The sequence below is a fragment of the Etheostoma cragini genome, chromosome 15, assembly GCF_013103735.1.
Source record: "Etheostoma cragini isolate CJK2018 chromosome 15, CSU_Ecrag_1.0, whole genome shotgun sequence".
In the NCBI taxonomy this organism is placed as follows: domain Eukaryota; kingdom Metazoa; phylum Chordata; class Actinopteri; order Perciformes; family Percidae; genus Etheostoma; species Etheostoma cragini.
This window is the reverse complement of record NC_048421.1, coordinates 14,192,861-14,217,751: the sequence shown is the minus strand read 5'-3', so window position 1 is coordinate 14,217,751 and position 24,891 is coordinate 14,192,861. Positions and strand designations below refer to the sequence as shown.

Here is a 24,891-nt window from a genome sequence, read left to right as displayed (position 1 = left end):
ATATTTGAATGGCAGTGTGTTCCTTGTGAAGACAAGAGATTTTCTTCATGAAAATTGTGCCAAAGGCAGAGAATTGTGGGTAGTGTTTTGAAAAAAGTGTGTTTTAGAACAGCAGTCTGAGTGTAGAGCAGTAATTGTGCTTGTAGTTTAGCAGAATTGGTTCAGGGGGTTGGTGACTTAGTTACACGTTGTGGTCATTGTGTCTCAAGTACCAAAATTTGTGTGTAAACAATTGAGAAAAACTGTAAGCAAACAAGTGTTTGCACACCTGATGACTGTGTTGAATCAATTGGTTGGAAGGTGAAATTGAGAAAAACTGTAATTGTAGACACACCAATCAGGTGTATAAGCACTATAAAAAGCAGCAGGTGAGTTCATCGGTCTTCAAGCACAATGGAAAGAGTCAGAGAAATAGTAAGACGAGGTGGAGGACGAGGTGGAGGACGAGGTGGAGGAGAAGGAGGAGGACAAGGACAAGGAGGAGGACGACAAGGAGGAGGAGAAGGACAAGGAGGAAGAGGAGGAAGGGGAGGAAGAGGAATCAACAGAGGAGGAATCAACGGAAGAGGAAGAGATGGAGGCCATGCTGGAGGTAGAGGAAGAGGAAGAGGAAGACAAGAAGGTGCTCAAAGAGGACCGGATCTGACAAATGAGATCCGCGCAACACTGGTTGACCACGTTGTCAACCACGGCCTGACGCTGAGGGAGGCTGGACTGCAAGTACAGCCAAATCTAAGCCGATACACAGTGGCAAGTGTGATAAGAACATTGCGACTGGAATCATTTATCATATCAAAATACATCTGCACGGTTTCAGCAACTGCTTACAGTACTGTATTCTATGCACTATCAGCACTTCTGTTACCTTTTCCTGTGAAATTACTGTACTATTGTTTACTGTTTTTTTCTCTACATAGGATTGAGGGTCAGGAACGACGAGGGGGAAGGCCTCCTATGTTCACAGAACAGCAAGAGAGGGAGATAGTAAACATGGTTTTGGCCAACAATGCTATAACCCTCAATCAGCTCCAAGCTAACATTCTCAATAACCACGTCGGTTTCAACAATATCCATCAGGTCTCAACATCAACACTGGCACGCATCCTAACAAAAAACCATATTCTTTTGAGATTTGAAAAAGGGAAACAGCCAGCCTGGCTCTATCCAAAGGCAATAAATCCAACTAGTCCTACCGGCACCTCTAAAGCTTACTAATTCGCATGTTATATCTAATTAGTTTGATCATTACAAAACTGGTACGCAAGACTATTTCTTGACTGGGCGTAAGAAATACTCCAGATGGATGGCTGTGGCCTCATATTTAGTGCACATAGCAACATGAGTGTGGTGTCAATCATCTTGTGCAACTCTTTGCAGAAAAGCGAATGTAAATGTTGAATTATTCCTAAACACAATTTTGAAGACTCTCCTGATAAGGTCTTCAGGACAAGTGTCTTCAGAACTTAACTCACCATAAGACTAAACTGTGTATCACTAGTGTAAATAGTTTATCATGTCTATTGTTTTTTCTTCATAATAGTACAAACTGTATGCAACCCCTTTACTTATTGGACACAGAGCAATAGAACTCCAAACTGGCTCGACATAGTAGCTGACATGCAATAGTGAAATGTGGAGCTTGCCAGATATCTTTCCCCTGGCCCTGAAAAACAGAGAGGAGAGACGGGAAGAGGACAACATTGTGTACAAGTGCTGTAGTAAATACTGAATGAGCTGTACCCTTGGTTCTGGATGAGACGTCTGCGTTTGAGTGGAACAGGCTGAATGTGTACATGTTAGCAGGAGAGGCACGAGATGCCAGCGAGATGAATCACAACTCAAACTTATTGCTGCTGGTTGAGTGCTTTTTGGTTGGTTACAAGGGATTGGCTTCAAGTGTTTCATAACTACCCTATCTGTAATCAAACTTTATGCCTGTAAACAAAGATTCAGACAGCCGAAGTGGCCAAAAAAGCCTTGGTTTAATCTGAATGTCTAGAGTAATGAAGAGATTACGTAGTCTGGGCAGGTTTAAAAGCTATTAAATAAAAGTGGGCCGGGGCTGGTGGCGAGGCTTGTTGGCTGCGAAAGGCTGAGGAAAGAAGGTCTGCGAGGCTGGCCTGGAATAAGTAGATTGTAACTGAGAACTCTTACATCTCCATGATGGAGTTGACCAAATGGCTGTCACTGTTTTTGAGCTGCAGCCAAACACACCCTCATTCCAGACCCACATCAGTCCTGGCTCACACTCTGATGGACACACTCCATTACAGTGTATGAACTAGATTCATCTACATAATGAAATAGATAATGTGCTTTATGTCATTATCATTCATTTTAGATGTCTATCTAATTAAAGCCCACATTTACAAAGCACGTACTGTATATACATATAATTATGACATTCAAATGGGGACTCTAGTCACTAGTTTGCATGTCTTGGGAAGGACAACTGCATATCTGAAAAAAGTTGTAAAAAGCCTTTTTGTGGCTTCAGAACAAATCTATCAAATTTTGCCTAAAATGTCACTTGAGTCAGCATGTCAGTTGGAGTATTTGTAGAGGTGTGCCGGGACTACTTTCACACAGCAGCACTCCCTCTTTCATACAAGTCATTGTATTGGGACATGTGGAGGGCTGAGCTGAGATGGTGCTAGAGCCCTAAGAGCTTATTTAGCCAACAACAGCTTCAGTCAGCTGAAGGCCAAGACAACTGATGGACATAAATGGGCCTGGTGGGTCAGAGGATGAGTAGGAGGCTCAGCTATTGGGGCAGGGCATCACCACTGTGGCAGCTGTCTGGTTTCTCCTACGATCAGGCAGCTGAGAAACTGGAAAGTTATGACTATTACTAAAACTATTTCAAAAATTGATTTGAAGAAGTGTTTTAGTTATCTTTTAAATGTGTAATAGAGGCCATAACTTTCTTCTAGCTGGAATAAGAAGTTACAGACCAAGTACAAAGTGTGGACTGGTAGTTGGAGAAGTTCCACTTCACCTTCTGGATACTGCCAAGATGCCCTTGAGCAAGCACCACACCCCCAACTGCTCTGGGTGCCTGTCCATGGGCAGCCCCCATCCTCTGACACCCTTTAAAGCGTGTGTGTAGGTCTTTCTTCGTAGGTGTGTGTGTGTCTATCTCGGGCTTGTTTGTGTGTGGGTTTAATTATTATCTTTCGGCATTTTAGGCCTTTATGTATGTACTTGAAAGGGGAGACATGGGGGAAAAGGACATGCAGCAAAGGACCACAGGTTGGATTCAAACCACTGGGCCGCTGCGTCGAAGAGTAAACTTCTATATACACTACCGGTCAAAGGTTTGGGGTCAATTACAAATTTCCATTTCACTCCTTTATAGACAGGATACCAGCTGATCTGGGTGGGTGGGTGATCTTTAATGCAATATCTACATTTCAGTGTACATTTTTGAAATGTGTATTTATGGACAGAGTTAAAAAAATATTATGATACACATCTGAGATGCAGTGCTGGAATGCAAGTACTACTGAGGTACTTTATGTGAGTTTATCCATTTTTATTTTACTTTCTACTTCCACTCCACTACAGTTTGGAAGCAAATATAGCTCTTTTTACTCCTCCAAATGTATTTGCCACCTTTAACTACTTAGATTCAGCTTATTGACATAAATCATGATCCACTAATAAATTATGAGGAATTACAGATTAAGCTACCCAGCAATATATAAAGTCGTTATAATTAGATTAACCTTTACTAGCTGCAACTTTAGCGGTGCTTACAAATTGATGTGTCAATTATTATTATTATTTTCCAATATTATGATCTAATACATATTATTCTGTAATGAGCCATTCAGAATGAATTTTTTTTTTAATGCTAATACTTCCGTACTTTTACTTAAGTGAAGTTGAAAAAAAAATATAACAGTATAATGCAACACAGTATTTTTACAATTTAGTATTGCTACTTTTGCATAAGTAAAAGTCTGTATACTGCCACTGCTAATACACAATGTAAATTTGGTACACGTCTTCATCACCACACCCCGCTGTTGCCAGGGGATCCCACGTGCCAACATCATTGCAGGTCTAATTATAAAGGATCACTGTCAAAGTCTTTACAGGCTAAAAATCCTAAAGTATGTGTCTATTCTCAGAGTGCAGAGACAGAGTGACAGGAAAGAAAAAGATGGAACCTACAGTTAAAGCTGGTATCAGTTTAACAATAAAGGTAATGCTCTGACAGTGTCTAGCCTTACTTGATACTGACTCACCGGGGGGGCCCCACCGTTGCCATTAACCTCTAATCCTGACCGTGATCTCATCCTTAACATCATTTTAAACATGTCCTACTCTAACACATTAACACACAAACAGATGGTGGGAAGTGGTGAAACATGACTGAGAGCCAGTGTTGATTTGCAATGCTGTCAATATCTGACCCGCCTTTATGTCAGTTAATTAAACTGGACACGGTGCAGCCATCCTCTGGCAATAAATAGATCGTGGGAGCCCAAAACAGATAATGCAACACGGAAGCTACAGCTCTTACAACCGCTTCGAAACATTATGGTGATTTAGTTTAGACAGTTATAAGAACATTACGGTTGACCGGAAATGACTTGCAACGATTTGTGTCTGATGAAACACAATCGAAAACAAGCAGTTGGAATAAAAACAGTAAAATCATAATCTTTCTAAAATACTGCAAATTCTTGGAACACGTTTTACATCACTTGTATGCAGTGTACTACACTGACAATTGCACACAATCATGCATATAAAAGGGCTTGCAGTAGACGAGGCAACACTGCAACAAACATGTCATAAACAGCAGGAGGCACCTGCTTTGCAGAGTAATTTATTAAGGACTAGTGTGATTGGATTTCTGCTACATGCCAATAGTGTAAACTGCTCCCATAGTGGACATCCCAGGAAGAGGTGGTGAAAGGGTTTGTCTGCCAATATGGATCCTGAAGTAAGCTCTACTACGACATGCGTGCAACTCTCAGATTCACTGTTACTAATGGTTTTTAAAGAAAATATTCTCCCTTTTCCAGCTAGCAAATTGCGAGGTTATGATGCAATGTGCATATGGTGACTACTACTGAACTTTTTCTGAGGTCAGTTGATTTGTGGTTTGTAGACTAACTTCAGATCAAAGGGCACAAGACCTACAGTACACGCGTCATTTTTACCAGCCAGACGTGACAGTAGTGTCCTGCTAGTTTAAAATGTCTCACACACACTCTCACAAATGCATTCATGGTGTGTCCTTTATGTTATTTTCTATTTCTATCTCGTTTTCTTTTCAAGATGTTCACGGTCCCAATTGTTTAAGAAGCTATCATGATCCCTCAAAGAAATTTGCCGCCGTCCCAATACTGATACTTGTGTTCTCAGGTATTAAAGTGCAGGTTCGTGCAACATGAATGTCTGTGTCCCGCTTCTGAGAAATCTTTGTACTAAAAACTACATCTTCATCTTACATGGCAGCACTCTGCCAACTATCTGCCCTCCGAGCAATCAGAGGTGGGGCGTTGGTTCTGTCTCAAGTAGCTCTTCGTGCCTGTGTTTATAGGCCTTTTTATTTTGTCCAGTGGGCTAGTCTTTATATAGTTTTATTGGGTAATCATGAAGTCCTGTTGAGTGCGAGAGGTCACTCTCTGCCTTTGTTTTTCCATGGAAGCTGCTCGTATTCCTTTCATTGGTGAGAAGTGGGATCCACCTCTCACTGAGCGTGAATACAAACCATACAACAGCTTCTAAATAGCGCACTGCAGTGTTGCTTGTTCATAAACATTACAGCCTCATTTAAGTTTGAGGAAAAAGCGATTTAGACATTTATGTCATGGAAACCACGGAGCTTTGGCCAGGATCCTCCATCCTGAGGAACTACAGAACATTTCCACTAACAAGGGTCAACTCAAGCCACAGTGTGACTCGAACTCTCTCTTGTGAGATGATGTCAAAAGGTTGCTCTGATGGTTTGATAGCTTTTCAGGTGCATTTCACACTCTCCTCCCAACTTTCCTTTGCGCAATGGGGAATTCAACACATGTACTGGGAGTGTAACTTTAACAGCCACATGTAAAGCATTACCAAAACATTCTGGAACTAAGATTGTTAGCTAGTCCACCCTGTGATGGACATAGTAAAAAACAAGCTCACTCACACACACACACACACACACACACACACACACACACACACACACACACACACACACACACACACAGCGACCCTCAGTATTCACCTGGTAGATGAGGACTTTGAAGTTGCGTCTCTTGAGCAGCTCGTTCTCATTGTTCTCCAGCTTCTTGATCTGGCCTGCCTGCTTCTCCAGGTTGCTCCGCACCGTCTTGACGTTGACGCTGACCTTGCGTACCTTTTCCAGCATTTTGTTGACAGTGTTGGATGTGCCAGTGTGGTTCTTGGACAACTTAGCCAGCTCCCCTTGGATAGTTGACACTGACTTCTCCATGGCCTCCTGCCGGGCCTCGAGCCCATTCTGGGTCTGCTGGATTTGGTCTACTACCCCGATAATCTTGTCGAGCAGAGACAGGACCATGACCCCGTTCATCTGCGCTTCGCTCTTGCCTCCAGGGCCAGTTGCCAGCACCAGGTCCACCCCCTCAAGACGGTCATCATCATCTACTGCCGGCTCTGTGGCAGCACCCACCAGAGCTACCTCATCATCATCGAAAGGCACTTCTGCTAGGGCTGCGTGCACCTTCTTGACATCTGTGTCAGCCATGGCTGTCAACTCGAAATACAAACCGCCTGCACACTCACACTACAGATACAAACACACTACTGTAAAAAACAACCTGCAGGAGCCACGCTGCACCAAACTCAGTCCCTGATCCTTTTCTCTCTTTTTTTTTCTCGACCACTTGTTCGCCTCTTCCTAGTCTACTTTACGCTTAAACTTTCTCTTCACCCTCAGTCTCACGCTCTCAGCCTTCTCTGTCTCTCTGCCTCTGCTCTGGGATGCCAGCCAGCCAAGGGGAGTAGGGCCTCTCACAGCTGAGGCATGTGTGCCCTGACTCAAATGCCTCTGCTCCCTCTGAAACCACCCAGTCCAAATTTTCCCTTCTTCAACCGGCCCCACGCCCCCGGCTCCCCCTGCTGCCGGGCTCCACCCAATCTGTCCCCAAGCACAGGGCAGCATATCTCCCCCAGACTCCACCTCTTATGGTGACACACTTCATCAGTTCAGACTAAAGACTGAAAAGTGGTGGCCAGGTTAGCTCGGTTGGTGGAGCAGGCGCCCACGTGTGGAGCCTTGCTCTTTGACTCAGCGACCGCAGGTTCAACTCCCACCTGCGGCCCTTTGCTGCATGTCATTCACCCTCTCTCTCTCTCCACTTTCATGTCTTCATCTGTCCTGTGGAATTAAAGGCCTAAAATTCCCCCCAAAAATAATCTTAAAACTAAAAAATGACAATAAACTGAATTTGTGCTTACTCTGTATGTCATATTTGTTGATTGCCAATCAACACACAAAGACAAAACTGCCATCTGGATATGCAATTGGTATTAATATCTGTGTTATTCCCACTGAAGAATGTAGAGTTGTTCTCACTGTGACCACTGGTTATGAATATGATCTCTTTTTTGTTCTGTTTAGTTTGAAAGTATTCACCGGAAATATTAGTATGCCAGGCTGATTTAACGCTGGCATGAACATCTTTCAGGAAACATTACTCTGTTTCTTCTCATCAGAAATATATATATTTTTAAACCGCTCTTTATAATACACGTATTAATTAGTTGTATGTCACTGCTGCTATTAGTAGTTAGTGTGCTGGACAGTAACCACAGATGTATTTAGAATCAAGAGTGATCGCTTCCCTCTAGTGGTCACAGGTGGGAACTGCAACACTCCATTTAATTCACAAATGTTAGATGAAAAACATTATTTAGTGTGCTTAAGTGATGGCAATGAATCAAGGATTTATTAGTACAATAAATTAATCTGTAATTGGTCTAATACTGGCCCGATAGTATTCCACCAATATATGATTAAAAGGTGTACCGAGAAGGAACCACAGTGACCGTTCTAGTCTTATGAAAAGAAAATATTTCTACATCACAGAAAACAAGGCGCGGGAAATGAATATTAGATTTTTTTTTATCAAAGGACATATGAAACGGTATAATATCGGCTGCATTAGTGTCAATTATAAAAAAAATTATAAACAAAAAAGGCGAATCAGTATGGGGATGACACATGTAGGCCTAAAGAAGCAGTGAGAAATAGAAATGAAGAATTAACAAAGGAAAAGAACACATGTAAACATGAAGGCACGAGAAAGAAAGATTAGCAATGAGGATGAAACAATTCTCCTATTTAACAAGGGAGAGTTATAGAATGCCAAGACTAAAAAAAATGACCTGTTTTCATAATGGAAAACCAAAAAATATGAGTAGAGTCGAGGCGAGTCGAGCAGGTACCATGTAATGGCGTGCAATGGGAAAACGCCAATCTGGGCAGACTGCACAAGGGCGATCTATATCTGCATACACTCAATCCAAAATAAAGTAGGCCTATAGTAGAAAGTCGGGGGATGAACCAAGTAGCCTAACAACAAGCAGACCGAGTATCATGAAAAATAGACAGCCGAGCATATTTTTGTAACATACAAAAAAATATACGGCAGAGATGAACACACGATAATTGAAAAATGAGTTAATTGAGACCAGTTTAAAAAAGGTATATTAGAGTATGGAGGGCAGACAATTGCTGTGTGGTTTTATTAGAGCTAATCAACTAATTTTTCTTCTTAATATAATAATAATAATAATATTTACAATAATTATAATAATTGTATTATTCAATTTAAATTGAATGGACATTAAGGAAGACTGTATCCAGAAGGTGGCAGTAATGCAGCGTTAAGGATGTCAACTGCCCTAAACCTCAAAGAAGAAGCAGAAGTAGTAGAAGAAGAAGAAGAGCTGTCAGCTGCAAACTAACGACAAGTTATAACAGCAAAGAGGAAACAAGAAGGAAGAGAACCGAGGAGGAGAGCCCTCCCTTAAACAGTAAGTACACAGTTAGTTAATAATACGGTACTTGAGAGTTTAAATGATTTAAACTACCCTAGCGTTATTAGTATTATTGTGGGCTAAGTTAAATATTGAACAACAGGTGCGCGAAACTGGCGTTAGCTCTCTTATTAGCCTCACAAATAGCAAACTGAGCTTATCTAAGTGAGCTAACGCTAACTTCCAACCTGATGTCAGAGAAGTATATTAACCTCACTATAGTTAATAGTCTATTGTTTAACGTGATCTTGCTCTTGACATTGAAGTTACAATTAAACTAACACTAATCAGACTAGCAACCGTCAACTAATATTCTTATGTCAAAGTTAACGCTAACTAGAAAATCAACTTTAGCCAATGCTATGGTTGTGTGGCTCTGCTAGCTACGTTATTGCATTAAAGTTATATGATGGGAATAGTTTTGGTCGATCGCCATCCAGGTAGCTGTTACAGTGACATGTTAACTTGGTTAGCCATTAACGCTAGCTATCAGCTTTGACAGGTGAGGCTGCAGTAGTCGGGGAACAATATCTGGTCGATTTGTTAATCGACGAGCTACATATGGTTTGTCTTAAGTAAACGTTGTGTAATGTTAGTTTAGTCAATTTTTATGTGGTTAAGCAAACCTGTTTTTCTGTGTTCAATCATGTAAAGCGCCCTTTGCGTTGAGGCAGTGGGAGTAAGGAGGCTTACTAGAGCTACTGGTCACATGATACCATGTAATCCACAGATAAGCCTTTTGGTCATTTTACAGTATCAGGCTGCTTAGCTGAATAATTCTAAGAAAATCCTCACCTTTTTATTGTTGAATGACAAATATTACATAATCTGCATTCAACGACATTAACAATTACATTATGTTTTGCATCCACAATAGAAATTATAGCCTCTTGTAAGTCCCCTATATTGTTATGGTTCAGAGCAAACTATTTCACACACATTCCTGCAGCGATCATGAGATCAGCATGAGGGCAAGCTGGTCTTTTTCTTCTTTTCTCCATGCCTGGATCCTTCTCACACTTGTGCTAAACTAACACACTCCTGATACAGGCCTCTCCCGTTAGTGATGTTGTCACTGTGCCATGCAGAGAAAATTAAGTAATTTAAAACTTCTGAGATCCTTCTTGTTTTGTTAGCGGTTTTCTCTCATTGAGTAGGACTAATGGACATTATCAATGTTCAGTTTCTAGAGGTTCTGGTTGATTTTAACGGTGCCGAGCACTCACATCCTTCAGCAACATGGGGGAACTCTTCAGAAGTGAAGAAATGACGCTGGCTCAGCTCTTCCTCCAGTCAGAAGCGGCCTACTGTTGTGTCAGTGAACTAGGAGAGATCGGGATGGTGCAGTTTCGTGATGTAAGTCCTCTGTCATGCTGCTGTCCTTCAAATCCTGATTGCTTAATTATCTCCTGATTCTGTTGTGGTTCTCCACTAGCAACTGAAACTTTGCTCTCCAAAACTGTTACCTGTTGTATAAAGGGTGTTCAGTAGACCTGCAAGATTCAGGGAAAAATATGAATCACGATTTTTCATCTTAGAATTGATATCACGATTCTCCGCCACGATTTTTTTTATTCTTACGAAGTTCAAAGATTTTTGCACAAATGAACCATGACAAAACAAAACAAATTGGCAGTAACCAAAAAGTTTTTTTTTTTTTTTTTTTGGCACCTGTAGCATTTGAAAAATTAAAATTAAAAATTAAATGAGAATCAAAGTAATTTTTTTTAAGATTAATCGTGCTGGCCTATCTTGAGGTGAAAAAATCCTGCAGTGTCATCTGTTGTGGCGAGAGAAAATGACCACATCAGTGGTATTGCTGAGAAAGTGTATGCCTTCAGCGTCATGTTCATCATGCGCTCACAGCTGACTCTTCATTCCACACATGAGGAAGCCCATTCCTGACAAGCCCTGAGGGAATCTTTGTGCTAGAATATAAGATGGTCTGTGTGCATCCACAGTGGTATCTCTAACATTTATATTAAATTATACATCCTCCAACAGTTTAAAACATTTTCAAATGATAATATAGAAAATTAGTTGTTTTTTTTACACTTCTTAAAAGACTTCATTGTTAATTAAAAATACCGTATTAATGCTAGGGTATTCAATAGATAAGTATGCAGAATTTGAGCACAACATGACAGTATTGCTATCGGAGCAGCTTAGGTTGCTGATGTACAGTATGTTAGTCATCACCCATTTTAATTTTACAAATGATACCGATGCACTTTTTTTTTTGTCCTTTTAAACAAGTATGTTCTAATGCTTGACCCTCACGTATGTTCCTTTTTATTTTTCTTGCAGCTAAATCCTGATGTGAATGTGTTCCAACGGAAGTTTGTAAATGAAGTACGGCGATGCGAGGAGATGGATCGCAAACTTAGTAAGTCAGATTTGGTGCCAGAGCTGCCTCTGCCTCCACAAGAGGAGTGAACAGTGCTGCCACTCCGTCTCCTCAACACCAACACATTTTTATTTCATTTCCACTCTTTTTAAAGACCAATAGCATGGCCCTAAAAGAGTAGTAGGGTGGTTCTTAATCAAGCGTAAATAACTACATGCTACTTCTCTCTCACAGGATTTGTGGAGAAAGAAATCAAAAAGGCCAACATCCCGATTGTTGACACAGGAGAGAACCCTGAAGTCCCCTTCCCAAGGGACATGATCGACCTGGAGGTGAGTGCTCGCTCTCTCTCAAAGAAACAGTCAGCTCTATCATGTACTGCTTCCCTCTGCTGACCCCTCTGTATGTCGCTCCACAGGCTGCATTTGAGAAGCTCGAGAATGAGCTGAAGGAAATAAACACTAACCAAGAAGCCCTGAAGAAGAACTTCCTGGAACTGACAGAGCTCAAGCACATCCTGCGTCGCACACAGCAGTTTTTTGATGAGGTCAGCTTAAATTGTGCACGCAGGCCTTGCAAAAACACCACGCTCAGGACTTTTTGTTTTACCAACAGTGTGGTGGCCTGAAAGACAAGTAGAACGTTATTTTTTTATTTAGTTTTTATAATTCCTTATCAACATGGTTAGAACATCTAACCACACTAACAAATGAAATATTTTGTATGTATTGATAGGTTGTTATACCTAATACAAAGTAGTAATACCAAAATAGTAACACCAAATACCATGTAATACCAAAACCTTTTCAATGTATTCACCGTAGCAGTGGGCAAGAAAAACAACGTTTTTGTCTAATGGCAGCCATTTCTGGTTTGCATTGGTGCAGATACTGCTCATAAGCTGTCTACACACACACACAAACACACACACACACACACACACACACACACACACACAATGGAACATTTATTGCCAGGTGTTTGACTCGTGATCGTCTTATAGTTGCTCACATGGCCTTGGCCCGTTTACACTAGACAGTCACATTAGTTCATACTCTTTAATTCCACTGTGATATAATACTTTGCATAGATTTTATTCTGTATTTACCATTTGTTTTCCGGGGGCAAATCCTTGCCAGGCCACCTTTTGCTCAACATCAGTTCCAGTTCATTGCTTTCACAAGCAAAACTGTGTTGACTTATAATGTTAAGTCATCTTTTACAAGTTGTTATGGGCTTTAATTAAGGTGAATCATTGAGCCAAATACACAGCTGTTTAGCCATTAACTGGAGAAAGTCACTGTCTATGCTAAAAACAAACACTGGCCCTGGCTCTTCATCTCTCCCCTGTCTAAATCTTAACACCCATGTAAATACATTGTCTGAGAAGTTTTCCAAAGGCGGTGTTCACAAGGATGCATATGTGGAAATGCAGTGACCGTAATGATGTTGGCTAATAATTAACTGACTCTCATGCAGATGGAGGATCCCAGTGTAATGGAGGAGTCATCCACCCTCGTGGACCCCAATGAGCCTACTCGAGTGACTGCTCTCAGACTGGGGTGAGTCTGTTTTTGTGGTCTTCCCTCGTTCAAAAGGATTAAGCTTTTCTTGGAGATTTCCATTCTCAGCACTTCTGCCATCTGTGTCCAAAACCAGTGTTACAGCTAGCCAATCACCTCCCACACACCAGCTCAGACTGTCCAGCTTAGTCAGGCAACTAAGGTCACTTAAAGCGAAAATCTGCTCCCAATCACAAATGTTATTCCCGTCCATGTAGGCATTTGTCAATGTTTTCAATGTGATCCCTTAAAGTGCTCATATTATGCAAATTTTCAGGTTCATACTTGTATTTAGATGTTTTACCAGAATAGGTTTATGTGGTTTAATTTTCCGAAAACACCATTGTTGTAGCTCCTCTTTTCACCCTGTGTTTTGAGCTCTCTGTTTTAGCTACAGAGTGAGGCATCTCACTTCTGTTCTATCTTTGTTGGGGGTCGCACATGTGAAGTAAGTACTGCTAGCTAGTCAGTTGCAGAGCATGAGGGAGTGCCACACTAGCAGCTAGGCGAGAATTAGAACGTGTGTTCCAAAGTGACGCACGTTGTCACGGAAGTAAAGGCTAGACTACAATAGAGCTGTTTGTCAACAGTGTTTTCTCTGGAAGATGGTAAGTCCATTTGGGGTGGACTTTGTTTTTTTTTTCTCGTTTCACTAAAAGGAATTATAGCAGAGGTTGTTAATCTTTGATTTGATATTTTGTTGAGCAAGCATTAAGGTTGCTTAGCATTCACATAAGGCCTCTTCCAGCTGTTCAAGCAGAAGTCACGACCCAGGCTTTAAAACTAAAAAATTATCTATGTACAGTTTATGAATGAAAAAGATTTATCAAACACAATCATTATTATAACTTGTTGACGCTATGAAATGGGAGACATTGCAATTAGTATTTGTGAATCATAAGTTTCCTGAACTTTAAGCCTATTTCTACAAAGGGCCTATCTCATAAAGCTCAAGAAGTTTTATTCCTACTAGACCAGGTAACCAACAACACCAATGACTGCATTTTTCCATTTCTTGTAGATTTGTGGCCGGAGTCATTGGCAGGGAACGTATACCCACATTTGAGAGAATGCTGTGGAGAGTTTGCCGAGGAAATGTGTTCCTGAGGCAGGCAGACATTGAAGATCCCCTGGAGGACCCGACTTCCGTCAGTGCTGTTTAAGAACTGATGCCCCGTGAAGTTGTTAACATGTTAATCCCGGTTTGATTGTTTTTTTTAAACCAAAGTCCAAACTGTATGATGTGTCCACAGGGAGACCAGGTCCACAAGACTGTCTTCATCATCTTCTTCCAGGGAGACCAGCTTAAGAATAGAGTCAAGAAGATCTGTGAAGGGTAAGTGACTGGCCAACGTTTGTAAAATGTTAAGGAAGTGTTCTTGGCCAACAGATCCTCATGTGTGCTTCTTCTTCTTCTTCATCATCATCCATGTTCAGGTTCAGAGCAACCTTGTACCCGTGTCCAGAAACACCCCAGGAGAGGAAAGAGATGCTGGCAGGGGTGAATGCACGTATTGATGACCTGCAAATGGTAAACACACGGGCTGCAAAATCATCTACATTATCACTCATTAACACTGACCTGCACAAAAAACACACACTTAAACTGTATAGTTCTGTTTTTTTAAAGTTATTTTTCTGAAATTCCCTGCAAAGTGTTGGTAGAAGAAATTTCATAAGGCATCTGACACATCTGCTCTTTACATGTCATTCTCAGCTTCCTGTCTATGTTCTAAACCACATATGTGCATATATAGTATGTTATATTGCAGAAATTTCACTTTTCATAAAGTAAACATTTGCAGTGATGTAAGATTTGTGGGCCTGTAAATGAGCGGTTTTCTGCTTTCTTTCCTTCAGTAGCCACTAAATCATGTTAGAGGAGGTTGAAGGCAATCCAAACTGCTCTTTAAATGACTATAATATCAGGAAGACCCATCCCACTCCCTCTTTTGACAGATACAATGTACTGTAAATTTGCCAATAGTGAGGCGATGACTCTGCTTCCTTCCTACTTTTGTAAGACTTGTATGCCATGGCTTCAGATGTCATCATATCTTCATGACATAGCATGTTTTTATTACAATGCTTATACTAGGAAAATGTGCAGTTCAGTTTGGGGAAAAAAGTCCTCCTTTTTTTTTTTTGCCACTGCTGATCAACACGTCAACTTTCTCTAGCTTCCTCCCAGAGAAATGTCCTCCATCAATCAGAATCTTTCCATTACTATGTTGTTGTTGTGCTTGCAATGTTGAAATAGTCCTCAGTTATTTGTTATGTAGTGCAAGGTAGGGCCACAGGGAATCCTCCCTTCCTTTAACTTTGCAAATGATAACCGTCTTGTATCTTTGTCATATGATGACACATCCGCCCATATGGGTGTTTTGCATCATAGCACACAGACTCACACATCAACATGATCACATTTGTTGTACTTGCTGCAGTCTGTTAGAAGTGAATCTCCCACATGTTACTTCAGTCAGCCAGCTGAAGTACTCCGATATATTAAAGGAAGATTGGCATTTGCCACAGAAGATGCTTGCACGAGACAGATACTTGAGATTTGACATGCATCCCGTTTGACAAAGCATTTGATATCCTCTTACGGCTCCGCATAGAAGGGAATGTAGATCTTGGCGTTTTTGGGTGGAGTTTTTTGCTTTTTGCTAAGTGGGCATGAGAGCTAAATGACAGGCTGGCGTGGTTGATGAAGAATGTTAAGCTATTTGGAAAGCAATCAGCTATGTGTGGGCTATTAAGCCTCCTGACTGCAGGCGAGACTGTGCCTGTAGGCAGACAGCACAGAGTTTAAATATCCTGCTATTTGCTGATCATGAGACTTGGCTTTAAATGTGAGAGCAGCAAAAAGCATACAGCAGCATACCTGGGAATATCCTGTATCTCTTTCGGGAAAACTTAATGGATTAGACAGCCCGCTGATTTACAGTTCACTGATGAATGAAGTAAATGTAAACCTTGTTTACGAATATCAAGATATTACTGATTTATTGCTGCTATTTTAAGCAACATTTTCTAAATGTTGGGGTCATTATATTTCCACTAGTTTTATAGATCCTACCCTCCCTCAGATCTGCTTGTAGTCCTCAGAAATCTCAGGGTGAACCAGAATGGCAGGAATAGGTGTTGGCTCCCACAACGGACATTTGCCTTGTCACTTTTTGGCTCCAGGACTGTAAATATTATGTTTATCTTCCTCAAGTTGTCAACATCTAGCAGATTTTCTTTCTTTTTTAATTAACCAGAAAAACCTCAGTGAGATTAAAGACGTTTTTTTTTTCTTAAAAATAAAAAAGGTCAAAATACGCAGCAATGGCAATGATTTACGGACCAACACCATGAGACAGATTACACAAAATGTGCTACAAAGTCATAAATCATGAATAACACTTCTACTGTACACACTGTGTATTTCATTAGTGTATTGTCTCCATCTAAAGGTGCTGAACCAGACCGAGGATCACAGGCAGAGGGTCCTGCAGGCCGCAGCCAAGACAGCCCGAGTGTGGTTCATCAAGGTGAGGAAGATGAAGGCCATCTACCACACCCTCAACCTCTGCAACATTGATGTCACTCAGAAGTGTCTGATCGCTGAGGTGTGGTGTTCTGTCTCCGACATGGACTCCATCCAGTTTGCCCTGCGCAGGGGGACGGTGAGTAACTATTCTTATTCTTAGAAAGTAGACTCTGGTTCAAATTTACATGGTCATATATTCAATGTAGCAGAATCAGTTTGAGACAAACCGGTCTAAACCATGTCAGTGCAAACCGGGTATTTGCAGCATACTCCAGCTTTTGTGCATACTCAAATGAATCAGTATATTCACTGTGACACTGTGGTATATTTTTTAACTGCGTAGTCCCAACAACAGGATCTTACACAACATGCAAGTTCCTCAAGACAAGAAGTGAATAGAGTTAAACAAAAATCCACCAACATACAAATGTTTTTAAATAAACCAAAAAACAATGCTGGCTGCAACAAATTTCCATCAGGGTAGTCATGGGCGGGGGCTCAATTTATCTCTGTTGTCCTTATTCTGCCAGACTTGAAACATAAGGCCATGGTGTACTGTATCAAGGTCTCGTCTGTACCACTTCTTTCACCTTTCTACAAAGTTGTCCTGGCAGCCTTTGTAAACTCAGCTAAGATTTCCTAATTGTTTATAATTTTATTAAAACCAGATTTTAAGGAAGTACACTGGTGTCAACTCAGAGTAGGGGTGGTCTGTGAAACCCTCAATCGTACGACGATACCTTGTGTACGCTTAGCTTTCAGCATGAATGTGGGGGCACATGATCTCATTCTTGGAAAGATGAGGATTAAGGTGGCTGCATGGTTAAAATGTTGTTGTAGTTCAGGGCATAATCTTTTGTTGCATGACATTGTGTTCCGCGCTTTAGGAGAAGAGCGGCTCCACTGTGCCTTCCATCCTCAATAGAATGCAATCCAAGCAGACGCCACCCACCTATAACAAGACAAACAAGTTCACTTCAGGCTTTCAAAACATTGTGGATGCCTATGGAATTGGCAGCTACCGTGAGATTAACCCAGGTATGAATAGGTTACACTCTTTTCTGTACATCCCTTGGACCTCTGTCATTACTTTTAAGGCAATTAGACATTTTGTATTACAGTCTGTTTACCCAGCTGCCTGTATTATTAAACTGCAGTCACTGAAAGGTGTGGTTGCCTACTCTGTCTCATCACCCATTATCACCTTGTTTGAACATGCGTTCTATCATTGTTTCAACTGCCACAACACCCTCATGTGATACCTGCCTCCCTACCTCCTTGTCTCCAGCGCCATACACCATCATCACCTTCCCCTTCCTTTTTGCGGTTATGTTTGGTGACATGGGCCACGGGGTGCTCATGACCTGTGCTGCCCTGTACCTTGTGTTGAGAGAGAACAGGCTGATGGCCCAGAAGAACGATAATGAGGTATGAATCCAATCATGGTCATCTCATCAACCCAACACCATCCTTACTGGTGATTTACCAGACCCACAGGCGCACAGGGCATTGTGCTTCTGTGCTTTGATGTTTAATATTGTAGAAATGCAGCTTCTCTTGTTTTAGAAACTTACTTCTCTCTCTCATTGCTTGTTCTGTGGCAGATGTTCAGCATGGTGTTTGCAGGGCGCTACATCATCCTACTGATGGGAATCTTCTCAGTCTACACTGGGATCATTTATAATGACTGCTTCTCCAAGTCCCTCAATGTGTTTGGGTCAGGCTGGAGCGTCAGGCCCATGTTCGACGCTCGGCTAGGGGCCAACTGGACGTAAGTGTCAAGCACCGACCGCAGCTTTTAACTCAGTGACTGCTGTAGATGTGCAGTAATACAAGTCTCAAAACTGATCGGTGTTGTCACCCTGTTCAGGTTTGATACATTGGAAGGCAATAAAGTTTTGCAGTTGGATCCGACCATAGAAGGAGTGTTCAAAGGGCCGTACCCCATTGGCATTGATCCGGTGAATATTTTCCTCTGTATTGTCTTTATTCTGCTAAGTACAAACCAGCGTAGTTGTTCCTTTTTACACACTTTGAAACAATGTCTTGGTAAATAATTTAAACTTTTAATATAAAGTATAAAGGCCTCTCACAATATAAAGATATTGAAAATTAATTATTAAAGAATAATGTTGAAAACAATCTGACATTTTATTTTGATAGCCCGGTTCAGCACTCACCATCTTTTGATACGCTTATATTTCAGATATGGAACATTGCCACCAACAAGCTGACATTCCTGAACTCCTTCAAGATGAAGATGTCTGTTATCCTGGGAGTCATCCACATGTTGTTTGGAGTCTCACTCAGTCTCTTCAACCACCTGTGAGATTATCATTTAACATTTATGCCTCAATTTCTTGTTGTATTTCTGTCTCTGTCACCATTGGCAGTTATGCCCCTATTTTCAAAGTGTTTGTGGTTCTCTGCAGGTATTTCAAGAAGCCACTGAATATCTACTTGGGATTCATCCCTGAGATTGTCTTCATGGCCAGTCTGTTTGGTTACCTAGTCATTCTGATCTTTTATAAGTGGCTCACATACGATGCCCGCATATCCAAGGGTGCTCCCAGTCTCCTCATTGCCTTTATCAACATGTTCCTCTTCAACTACAACGACCCCAGTAACCAACCTCTCTATAGAGGACAGGTCAGATACACTTGGTAGCTGCATACACATCACTTTGTCCTGAAGTTAACCACAGCATGCTAATTGTCCCCATGTGGTGTTTTTCTGTCTCTTCTCCATGTAGATGGCCATACAATCACTCTTGGTGGTAATCGCCTTGGCTTGTGTCCCCTGTATGTTAATAGTAAAAACTCTAGTTCTCCGGAGACAGTATTTGTGGCGGAAAAACCTGGTAAGATATAGGATTTGGGTTCACGTGAAATAACGCATTGCATCTAAATTGTAATCCCTTTTTTTAATGCTGTTATTTTTACCCCTCTTCTATGTCAGGGTACAGCTAACTTTGGAGGGATCAGAGTAGGCAACGGGCCCACTGAAGATGAGGCTGAAATCATCCAGCATGACCAGCTCTCACAGGACACTGAGGAGGAGCCTGAGGTAAGAGACATGTCCCTGTCTTACGCCGTTTTACGCCGTCTTCCACCTGACTAAAGCTGGAAAAACGGCAGTGTGGCAGTGGGGTGCTGTCATATGACCTACTCACATATTTGAATAATTCAGTCACTCAGCCACAGTTGGGAACAGAAAGCGATACCTCATGTTTCCATTTCCACTGTGGCAATGCAAAAAACATCAATTATGGATGAAGGTCCGGTTTAGCAAAAGTAGGTTTAACAAGCTCCACACTGCCACTTTCAGATTATAGTAAATGCTATGGAGAGATTTAATTAAGAAATGTTGTTTACTTTTTTATTGTTTTCTTCTTTCGTCAACATTTGTGTGCAGCTACTTGTCGAATCCATTCAGGCTAATTTAACCTCTTGTGAAATAATAAGACCAGTCCGGTTGTTTGCACGTCCTGAAGAGCTGTGATGTGAAACCGTTATATTCCCTAATTTAATTCTAAAATGCCCTGGCTGCACATGTGAGCAGAGTCTTGTCATCCTGTAATGCTAACCCTCTTCCTTTTGTTTTTAAGTTGGTAACTAACTTCTCTCGTTACTTTCCTGTTTACTGATGTCTGTCTGTCTGTCTGTCGATCTGTGTGTGTGCTGCCAATAACCAAGCGTTGCCTTTTGTCACCTGCTGTCAAGGCCCACGAGGAGGAAGAGGTAGGACAGGAGCTTACGCTGCACCTTCACCCTGTGACCTATCCCCCGCTGTCACAGTGCATGTCTAGCCATTCTGTTTTCCTGCCCCTCGCTTTGTCTACTTATACTGTCAACCATTGCTGGCTGCTCTCTTAGCTGTGTGTGTGTGTGTGTGTGTATAAGTGTGTTTGTGTGTGTGCAAGTGTTAGTCGGTGTGTTCCAGGAGTCACTTGTTGAAACATGGGTTGCAAGGGATTCTTCAAGCAGTGGGCGCCAGTAGGCCAGTGTCTCCTTACAGTCCCGGTGTTGTGTGCATGAGGGATCAGCAGGGCTGCTGATACTTTGGGTTCCTACAGGGTCCTAAGACAACGGTGTATCTCTTCTAATTTAAGGGGGTTTGCCGATCTCCAGTGGCAAATGGCTGTCCTATCAATAACCTGTATAATAATGCACACACAATGAACCAGACTCCTCCCATGTGGACCCCAGGACCTGTCGTAGAGATGCTGATTTCGAGAGATTGACGCTGACGTGCAGCTACGTTTTTGATGTTCTGTCTCTGTGCCACAGTTTAACTTCGGGGATGTGGCAGTGCATCAGGCGATCCACACCATAGAGTACTGCCTGGGCTGTATCTCCAACACCGCCTCCTATCTGAGGCTTTGGGCCCTCAGCCTGGCTCATGCACGTAACTCACACTTTTTCTACTTTTTTAAAAATATCAGATTATTAACATTAGTCAAATAATTAGTATTAATTAAATATTAGATTAACACAACAATATACACATTTCTTAAGAGAAGTAGACAGCTAATACATGCACTCTCAAGTTCAGCTCAGCGCTGAAATCTGTGTGCTGTCTTTGTCCAATGCACAGAGTTGTCGGAGGTGCTGTGGACCATGGTGATGCACATTGGCCTTTCTAGCAGCAGCTTTGGAGGTTTCTTCGTTCTGACCATAGTCTTTTTCTTCTTTTCTGTTCTCACTGTTGCCATTCTTCTCATAATGGAGGGCTTGTCAGCCTTCTTGCATGCACTGCGACTGCACTGGTAAGTTGATTGTTGGAAGTTCTCTCCTAAATATTAACTCTGGTCTCAGTTTCACATATTTTTCAAAGTGGGTATTAATTCAATCATTTTTTAGGTTAAAGTCAATGTTGGCATACAAATTGCATGAAAGCTTCTGTTTTAATATTCTAGTGTACAACTTTGAGCATCTTATCCAGTGTTTTAGAGTATTCACAATGAAACATTAATCCAAGACTAAGTATCAGTGCACTGGATTTGCTATTCTAAAAGAGGAGGACATTTCTAATGCCAAATAACTGTAGGTCTGTAACTACAGACCTATAGTGCCATCTGCAGGTGAACAGAAACTGATGCTACTTCTTTTGTGTGTAGGGGATTATATACAAAATTTGACTCAGCCTATTTCTTCCAATTTAAGGAATCAGAACCAGCTTCTTCTTCTCTGCATTGCAAAGAAATTTATGAACAGTACTTAAAGTACTTATATTATGTTTTTTGGCCTTTTCCCTTTCCTTTTATTGTGTTATATATCTTTTGGGGCATGTTGTGGGTTTACAAAGTAAAAAAGCCCAAAATCCATCCCAAAAGGACTTACCTTCTTCTTTGTAGTCCAGCTTTGACTTCCGTGACAAACGTGCGTCACTTTGTAACACGTTATAATGCTCGCCTAGCTGCTAGCATGGCACGCCCTCATGCTCTGCTTCTGACTGGCTAGTAGTCTTAACCTAGCTACTGCGCAGCTGCGACTCTCAACAAAGATGGTACAGAAGTGAGATGCCTCACTCTGTAACTAAAACAGAGAGCTCAACACACAGGGTGAAAAGGGGAGCGGGAGCAATGGGCAGGATAACAAATATATAGTTTAAACCATGTAAACCTATTCTTATATTAACTCTAAATACAATTATGAAAATGGCATGTGAGCACTTTAAAGAGTTAATCCAGTAAAAATTAAAAATCAAAAGGTAAAGGGTTTGTCCCAAATAGAAGTTAACAAATTGTGGTTTGCCAGTGCTCACTCTCTTTCCTTTCCTATGGCCTTGAACACACCTGGCATCTAGAGACTTGTGCTTTTAATTTTTGCTGCGTGTAGAATGGTCTACGACTTCTTGCCATGGCACTGATGAGCTTTTGTTGTCTCCTCATTAATGTCTACGTCCGGCTTTGCTGTAATGTCATCCCGGCTTTATAATCCGCTGGCACATTTACAGAGCATGCCTGTGTTGCAGTAACTCTTCTCTATAATTATCCTTTACACAGGAATGTTGGGTGACTCACTTTCACTGAACGGCCTTTTGAGACTATAAGGGGCAGTTTGGAATGCAGAGAAGCTAATATAAAGACACCTATGATAATATTTCTAATGATTGCATCAGAATGTGATATATGCAATGCCACATTTAAGGTCTGCAAGAAGAAAAGAGACAAAAATGTTGGCCTCTATCTTAAAGAGGCTGTACTCTATATTCAGAACATTAATATAGCGGTAAACAACTTTTTGCTATGTGAAGACATAGTGTAGTAATATAGTTGCGTCCTGAGCGTCTGCGTGTGTGTTTGCGTGCGTGCGTGTGTGTTTAATCCCAGACCACTTTTATATTAAACATCGGGGACAGCTCCTTCAAAGTGCTCATCTGTTTACAGATGTTCTTGTAGTTGCTGAGATACTGGAAAAACATTAACACTAATATACTAGCTCACAGTAAATGCAGAGCAGTCACAGCATCAGTTATCTTAAAAATAGATATGGCCTCTGAATTTTGGGAATGGATTATCCCTGATCATTTTTGGCAGGAAAAAGTGCAGGAGTTATGTACAGTAATATTTTTAAAACATCTAGCACCTCGTCGTCTTCTCTCCTACTCCAGACAGACTATGGAACGGCAGGTATTTGTGGCTCCTCAGTTAAAAGGTCATCCAGCCGTCACTTAGCACTGGTTAAAAATAGAGCCTGATCCTTTTCCAGAAAGGTAGGGCTTACGTGTCTGAGCCCAGGGCCGGGTCCAGGAGCAGGGGTGTACACATGGGTGTGTTCAGGTGGGGTAAACACAGTGGAATGAAAAGCAGGGGTCATATCCGCTACGACTGCTCTGCTAAGCATTACCTAACCTGGACTGCCATCACCACCATGTGCTGGTGTTATTCTGTAAGGATATTAATTCTTTTTTTTGATTGGACATTTTTATTTTTTTTACAGGGTGGAGTTCCAAAACAAGTTTTACTCAGGCCAGGGCTTCAAGTTCATGCCCTTTACCTTCGACAGCATCCTGGGTGGGGGGTTGGAGGACTGAGATGTGACAACTCCTCCTTCTGCAAATGTCACTCATCTTTTGAAAATCTGTGTGCAGTTGGATAGTGATTTTCTTTTGTGTGTGTGATTAGGTTTCCTTGAGTGACAGTCCACAATCTCCCATCTGTCACACTGCAATTTGTTGTAAACTTCTTATAACGTTTTTGTTGTTGCATTCCTTAAAAAAATATAGCATTATCTGTCATCAGTTATGTGTCTTGCCTTAGTGAAGTCATTTTCTTTTCCCTGTGTTTCATGTAGTTAAATATTATTTATGGAAATCTTTTCTTTGTGAAACCTGAATTTTTCCTACGTGTCAGTGTTGCACTACCGATCACAAATGAAGTTTCATGTACAAATGTCTTGATTATGTTTAGCTGATGCTGATGCAGAGTAAAGTAACAGAAGTTTACAACTTTCCTGTCTGTCCTCAGTTGTACCCAGGTTGTCTCTTTCTCACTGCATTGGCATTGTACTGCACAGAGCATCTCATTGGTTTGATATCACTCTCTCTCACACACACACACACACACACACACACACACACGGCACAGCTCAGCTCTATCCCACTGCATACTGACCTCACACAGCCATGAAGGTCCAAAGGGAATCCAATTTAACTTGCATCAAGATGTAATTTCGAGTTTTGAAGATGGAGATGAAGCGAATATTTTAATCATGCGTTGTGTACTAACATTGCCATAAATGCCCTTTGTGTTTAATGATCTGCTCTCAATTGATCTACACAGAGAGAATGAACGGGGATCTATAGCTGGATGATCTGTAACAACAGTTTCTTTCTTTCTTCTTTTTTTTTGTTTCATTTCATTCATATGTCAAAGTTTAAAATGTCCTTGTCACACTTAGAAGGGAGTATGAATGGCACACAGCCGACATGTTCAAATAGAACTCATGCCTCAGAAATCATTTACTAACCCCATAATTTTTGCGTCACTGTGTCAATAAAGTGGAAAAAGCTGGATTCAGTTGTGGATTTTTTTATATTTGATGTATGACCTTAGCTTTGTGTGTGATCTGCAGCAGTGGTGGAAGAAGTATTCTCTTTACTTTAAAAGTAGTAATATTACTTACTATGAAAATACTCTGTTTTGAGTAAAGGCGCTGCATTCAAAATCCTCCATAAGTAAACGTACTCATGAAGAAAAATATGGTTCCTTTAATGCTGTTTTCTTTTCTTTTTTTAAGATATGTATTTTCTCATAAGTAAGGGGGTTTGTCTGTGCAGTGTTTGAAATGTGAATCAAATTTTGAAACAAGCTCATTTTTACATAACGTTTTACTTAAAGGTTGAACTATCATTTCAGCACTAGCAGATCTTTTTAAGAAAATAAGACGTATATTATTCAATTTAGATTT

At 41.1% G+C, this 24,891-nt stretch overlaps 2 protein-coding genes and 1 long non-coding RNA gene across 5 annotated transcripts in view; 2 read left to right on the top strand and 1 right to left on the bottom strand.

Annotated features, from left to right (window-relative positions):
• LOC117958464 overlaps positions 1-6,215 on the top strand; it is an 18,579-nt gene extending 12,364 nt beyond the window's left edge. The window contains exon 3 of the long non-coding RNA XR_004659724.1: positions 6,146-6,215. This is a non-coding gene — a long non-coding RNA (uncharacterized LOC117958464). The remainder of the gene's footprint in view (positions 1-6,145) is intronic.
• cavin1a (caveolae associated protein 1a) overlaps positions 1-7,107 on the bottom strand; it is a 19,690-nt gene extending 12,583 nt beyond the window's left edge. For both annotated transcript variants that reach the window (XM_034894843.1, XM_034894842.1), the window contains exon 1: positions 6,236-7,107. In XM_034894843.1, coding sequence (XP_034750734.1) covers positions 6,236-6,736 — 501 coding nt within the window. In that variant the 5' untranslated portion in view covers positions 6,737-7,107. The remainder of the gene's footprint in view (positions 1-6,235) is intronic.
• Positions 7,108-8,873: 1,766 nt separating this feature from the next.
• atp6v0a1a (ATPase H+ transporting V0 subunit a1a) lies at positions 8,874-24,496 on the top strand. 2 transcript variants are annotated; one of them, XM_034894769.1, is made up of 22 exons: positions 8,874-9,030; positions 10,217-10,389; positions 11,341-11,419; positions 11,615-11,712; positions 11,799-11,927; positions 12,860-12,942; positions 13,964-14,090; positions 14,196-14,278; positions 14,380-14,473; positions 16,401-16,613; positions 17,365-17,515; positions 17,766-17,905; positions 18,082-18,248; positions 18,348-18,438; positions 18,684-18,802; positions 18,910-19,126; positions 19,230-19,337; positions 19,436-19,543; positions 20,173-20,217; positions 20,767-20,884; positions 21,074-21,245; positions 23,422-24,496. In XM_034894769.1, exons 2-22 carry the CDS (start codon positions 10,273-10,275, stop codon positions 23,513-23,515), a joined length of 2,553 nt encoding a protein of 850 aa, XP_034750660.1. In that variant the 5' UTR covers positions 8,874-9,030; positions 10,217-10,272; the 3' UTR covers positions 23,516-24,496. The 2 variants fall into 2 exon arrangements, with proteins under 2 accessions (XP_034750660.1, XP_034750661.1); XM_034894770.1 differs by lacking the exon at positions 20,173-20,217.
• Positions 24,497-24,891: the final 395 nt, after the last annotated feature.

Coding starts and splice junctions, on each gene's coding strand:
- atp6v0a1a (XM_034894769.1), top strand. CDS start 10,273: ATGGGGGAACTCTTCAGAAGTGAAGAAATGACGCTGGCTCAGCTCTTC. Junction 11,928..12,859: donor CACAGCAGTTTTTTGATGAG/GTCAGCTTAAAT, acceptor ACTCTCATGCAG/ATGGAGGATCCCAGTGTAAT. Junction 18,803..18,909: donor CTCAGTCTCTTCAACCACCT/GTGAGATTATCA, acceptor GGTTCTCTGCAG/GTATTTCAAGAAGCCACTGA.